Below are 5,782 nucleotides of genomic sequence, written 5' to 3' on the forward strand. Positions count from 1 at the left end.
CAGGGTAGGTGAGAATCACAGAATGTAGAATTATTAGAGCAAAGTGTTCTTGAGTAGAGGGATTTAAAAACAGAAAATCACTGAAAGTTTTATCAGAAGTACATGAAGTGACTTACAGCAGGTAGAAAGTGGAGGAAAATGTAACTCAAGTTCCAAACAGCGGGGCAAAAGGCAGGCAAAAAGCCACCTAGTTAACTGAAGAGAACACAGTAATGGGGCCATCACATCCAACCATCAGGGGGAGGAATTTGCAATTAAGCACTAGCTTCCAGTCCCAAGCGTTATACTTGTTCTATGGTCTGCAAAGTCTAGAGTTCTTCTGTTAATACCCCTAATTTCAAAATAAAAGTAGAAAGCTTAGGTTATTAAGAAGCTTGAGGGACAGATAGGACTTAGTTCCTTCAGGGCTCAACCCCAAATCCTGGTGGCTAATTCAGAAAGAACAACGGGCTGGTACATGCACTGAAGCAGTCGGCATTAGTAAATTCCAGATTCTAATTTGGGGGGGGAAGCATGAAGAATGATTTTGACTGTGTCTTTCCTAGAAAAGGTGAAGTCCTAAATCTAGGTGTCTGTGCAGTGACCTCATCTGAGGATGTTATCATATAACATATATCAGATGGACTGAAATACAGTGGGCCCTCTTCTAGCACAGCTGGGGTCCTTGTAAACACGAAAAGTCACGCCGACACACAAAGGGCAGGTGGCCATGTGAACAGGGAGACGAAATGGAATGCTGCTGGAGCTACCAGCCGAGCAGTACAAGAAGCTACATGAGACACAAAAGGGTCTCCCCTGCGGCCTTCGGAGAAGCTTGGCCCAAAGACACACGGAAGCTAAACTTCTAACTTCCAGAGAACTGAGACACAATAAAAAATTCACTACGTTGGAGTGCCTTCTTATAGAAGGTCTAGGAAACCGACAAGAACGTCACAAGAAACCAGGGCAGTGCTCCCTCGGATTCCACCGGGGACTGTGACGTGTTCCAAGTTGACAGGCTCACACACACCAGGAAACTCAAGCCTGACGGACGCGTCCACGTTTCTTGCTGTGAAATGGCCATCCAGGAGCTCTTAGTCCATGAGCTCGTGGTTTGTTGAGGAGAATGCACTGGAACATTGGCACCACAAGCAAAGGTAGATGCTTTCTCACTGTCATCGAGCCAACTCTGACCCATGGAGCCCCTACAGGACAGGTAGCACTGCCCCTGGGGGGTTTCTGGTTGGAACTATTGACAGGGCTAGGAAGCCTCATCCTTCTCCTGCGGGGCAGCTGGTGGTTTCCAATAGCTGACCGTGTGGTTGGCAACTGAACTCGTAACTACCACACCAAGTGGACAAAGAGCTATGCCAAATGAGCCCCTGATACCATTTTCTCGATCCTATCACCAGTATCTGAGCCACCGTCCTTAACCGTCACCTGGGTAAGTAATGTCTTGCGAATAGAGATACACATTTGGAGATACTGGTGATGGTTATCACAGAATTCACAGATACAGCTGTGGGGCACATTACTAAGGACTTACATAACCTGTCCCAATGTACCCAACAGAGAAGAGGAGGCTCAATTTCTCCTTGTGAGAGAACACGATGGTTCCTTGAGAGGAAGACTATACAATTATCAGATCAGTGACTCGCATTTCCCTGGGCTCCTTAGGAAGTCCAGCACCTCCATGCTGACATAATGAGAGAATTTTAATAGTGCAAGCCATAGTGGGGGAGCAGCTCACACATGTGGCATAAAAAGGAGAAGCACCCCGATAGCAAGGACTAAGTCTGCGCACTTGAAGAGGTGTTGGTCCTGTTTTTAAGGTTTCCCTCAAAAGGTACACCACTTAGAGCGTGTCCCTCTCATCCCCTATCTGGTGGCATGCCATCAGCCAGCAAGCCAAAAAGAGGGCCCAACCGAAGAGAAGAAGGAGGGGAAGTTTAGGGAATACAAAACAAAGGGGTTAATACAGGAGTCTGGTAAAGAGCGGGCTTGAGGAGGACAGAGAACATCTTCATCAACATCCTTTGGTAAGACAAATGTTGTATGAGACCTCCATACCATTATGAGAAAAAAAAGGATGAAGGTTTTCATACCCAAAAAAAACCCCAGACTTTTTAGTTGCCAGGGGCAGGAGGGAAACGGAGGAAAATGAGAGTCCTAGGCTTGAGGTAGATTGGTGTTAACTCGGGGGAAAGGGCAAGGAAATACTCCACATGCCTGAAACGGGGGAAAGATGGGGGCAAAGCAGCCCACTGGCAGGTTTGCTAAGCTGTTTAAGTTCTTGAATGCCAAAATGATGATCTGATATATCAAAAAGAACCACATCCACAAATAGTTTTATAAGCATATATATGCATATACATATATGTAACTTAAACATATATATACCTATATGGAACCTATTGCAATAACGGTATAAAATGTACCGTTAATTGTTGTCAGATCAGCTCTGACTCATGGAAACCCCATGTGCATCAGAGTAAAACCGTGCTCCACCAAGTTTTCCATGGTGGATTTGGGAGCAGTAAATTACCAGGCCTTTCTTCAAAGGCACCTCTGGACTGACTCAAAGCGCCAACCTTTAAGTCAGCAAAAGAGCACGCATGCTGCTTGCACCACCCAGCCACTCTTCAAAGTACAAGCATTATCTATTTAAAACACAGACATAAAATAAAGAGTAAAATAAAGTGACTAGCAACCATTAGATGACTATAACATGACCTGAATATAAGATTGTATAAAATCAATAGCTCTTTGAGCAGTACAGTGAAAGGACCAGGGATACTAATATCTAATAACAAAATTTAAACACGTAAAGGTATTCAAGGACCACATGAGTAGATTGAATAACCCTAAATAACCTATTATTGATATAACTGTACAGAAACAGCCTCCTCAAATTACCTATAGGCAATCCTTTCCTTACAAAATTAAAATCATTCTCCACTAACCACTGCATTCTCACCCAACTCAATCACCGCCATCAAGGCTTGTCAGATTCATAGAATCCCTGGTGGTGCTGTGGTTATGAGTTGGACTGTGAGCTCTACATGTGCAGTTTGAAACCAGCAGCCACTCCTTGGGGGAAAGATGAGGCTTGCTAATCCTGTAAAGAGTTACAGTCTCAGAAACCCAGAGGTTCTTCCCTGTCCCCTAGGGTCATTATGAGCCTTTATCACCAGCCATGTAAAATATTAGTCTGATCATTATATTAAGTATTTAAAACTTAAAAATATATATACTAAAATCCATTTGAGAGCTTTTATATTATTGCTATTTTTATCATTTACAATTTATTTAGATTATTAGCCATTTTTGTCACATAAAAATTTAATTTCTAAAAATGTTCACAGTAAGAGAATTAACTGCTGAGAAAATTAAGACCTGTGGAAAATCAGGGAAAGCCATTAAAAATATTTTGAGGCTCATAGAAAGAAAAAAATAAATAGATATGCTAACTTAAAGCAGTTTCAATAACCTTCTCTACTTCTTTAATTATACTGAGGGTTATATTATCATTTTCCATCACTTTCTCTAGAGAAACCTTTAAGAATCTCTTTCCCAACCCTTGCCAGCACTTTCAGTAACACTAGTGATACTTCTAAGTGTATTTTATTCCTTGCAGAGAAAGGATCTCACGCTTGGTAATGTAGATACAGAGGGGCAGTGAAAAAGAGGCAGGCCCTCAGTGAGATGGACCAACACAGTGGCTGCCACAAAGGTCACGCACAAGGACAAGAGTGAGGATGCTCCAGGAGCAGGTCGTATTGAGTTCCCTTGTACGCACCAGCTCTATGGCGCCCAAGAGCATCACCAACACCGAGTACCTATTCAGACACCTTGCATGTGCAATTCTCTAGTATTCCAAGCCTTTATGACTTTAGGATCCGCAGATCTCTCAGCTTCACCAACACACCTCAGCACCCATCCTCCCACACAGTCAAAATACAACAGGGGGGCTAGAATTGTTTCCTCCATGTCTTTAACTTCAATAATCTATATCTTCCGATTTCTATCGTTCAGCCCTCTTGTAGCTAATGTCTAGAAAATAATGTAATTGGAATGAACTAGGGTGAAAATTCTCACAGGATATGATTTACATTGAAATCAACTGGTGCATGCACAGAGGATTCAATAAGTTGAATATAGCCTGTATACAGTGATGCAGTTCTTCAAACATGCATTTCTTTAAAGATTAGCTACATTTTAAAGTGCGATTTTTTCTTTCAACAGACAAAGAAAATTCAAGCCCAGTGTTATCGAGTGGATTCTAATGGACTTGAGGGCCCAAAGTAGAAACTGCTCCGTAGAGTTCCCATGACTATGAATCTGTATGAGAGCAGACAGCCCAGCTTTTCACCTTAAGAGTGATGGTGATCTTGAACTCATCACAGGCAGCCCCCCAAGCTTAAGCCACTGTGCCCCCAGGAGCTCCTAAATGGTTGCTATGCAATTTAAATTGCAATTGGGAAATCAACATTAAAGAGAAACTATCACTCCATTTCCAAAAATCAAACTGCAAATAAAAGATATGCCGATTCTGAAATCTAAGCACCTTTAAAAATCAAAAACATCCTTTTTTAATGATGAATTGCAACTTCACAGCTCGAGAACAACTATCTCCTATTTCAACTATCTCATTTTTTTTGTAATGCTAAACTTTAAAGTTAATTCATTTGCCTAAAATGAAATTGTTTCAATGCCTAGACAGTAGACTAGAATCAATATGCTTAGCCTTAAAAAATTACACTTGTAAATGCATTAAATAACATGAAAAGTTTCAAAGTTATTTAAATAACAGTCATACCCTCACCTCCCACATCAACCTGTAATCCATATTTTCATCCAAGTCTTCAGGCATTTTCTTCTCTCCAGCAAATGGTCCAAACTTTTCACCCTGAGGAGCAATAATTATATTGATTAATACTATAATCCAGTTACCAAAGTAACCTATCACTTCTCCTCTGGGAACAAAAATAATCTCCAAATTGTCATGCCTAGATTTTAAAAGTTTACTAATTATGGTACAAAACATTTTCATTTTTAAAACCTAATTTAATCTGTTTTTAATTCAAGAGACTGAAACCACAAGCCAGGGGCCAATATAAAAGGGTTAAATTACTTAATATTCAAATTGTGACAAGGCACAGAACTTTGTACTTAATCTGTTTCCATCTTCTTGAGGGCCTCTGGCAAGTAGTGTGAACATCAAAAACTCTGAACTGTAACTGACTTGAGAGACAAGCCCACCAGACAGAAAATCACCTGGTTTCCATAAAAATCATGAATTCATCCTATTACATACTAGAAAGAAGTAGGCTTTCTATTCTCAGAGGAAACCTGCTCCTAAATAAAATTTCAGTTCTTCCACCAATCTTGCAAACAGCCATGAGGACACACTATAAGCCGGGGTTGTCCAGAGCAGATGCTGTGAATCCCACATGCCTGAGAAGTACCCAGTTTGCTTCTTTCAAATACTTACTCACCTCCAGGAGGACCTAGTCTTAAATGATCTGGGGCTAGAAAATACCTCTAAGCAGTCCTCAAATCAAAATTACATCTTGAAAACCCAAGCACCGATACAGAGAGGTTATTTATATCATAGTTCTGAAATAAATGCTGTCAAACTTTAGAAAGCACGTTTAGGAGAAGGCAGAAGGATGGTCTGCTTCTCAATTCTGATGTGCCTGTCAGGCATTTGTTGCGATAGCAAGGCACTCAGCAGCAGACCTCACAGATACAAAACCACACCCCAAGGATGTGTGCTTGCTTGTTTGCTTGCTTTGTTTCT

General features: G+C 41.2%; 1 protein-coding gene across 1 annotated transcript in view; it reads right to left on the reverse strand.

The window, feature by feature from the left end:
• PRDM5 (PR/SET domain 5) overlaps positions 1 to 5,553 on the reverse strand; it is a 92,499-nt gene extending 86,946 nt beyond the window's left edge. The window contains exons 1-2 of the mRNA XM_045290214.1: positions 5,478 to 5,553; positions 4,805 to 4,888 (exon numbers count right to left, since the gene is read on the reverse strand). Coding sequence (XP_045146149.1) covers positions 4,805 to 4,852 — 48 coding nt within the window. The 5' untranslated portion in view covers positions 4,853 to 4,888; positions 5,478 to 5,553. The remainder of the gene's footprint in view (positions 1 to 4,804; positions 4,889 to 5,477) is intronic.
• Positions 5,554 to 5,782: the final 229 nt, after the last annotated feature.

Source organism: Echinops telfairi, unplaced genomic scaffold (assembly GCF_000313985.2).
Source record: "Echinops telfairi isolate 266 unplaced genomic scaffold, ASM31398v2 ScPeMD7_33;HRSCAF=127, whole genome shotgun sequence".
NCBI lineage: Eukaryota > Metazoa > Chordata > Mammalia > Afrosoricida > Tenrecidae > Echinops > Echinops telfairi.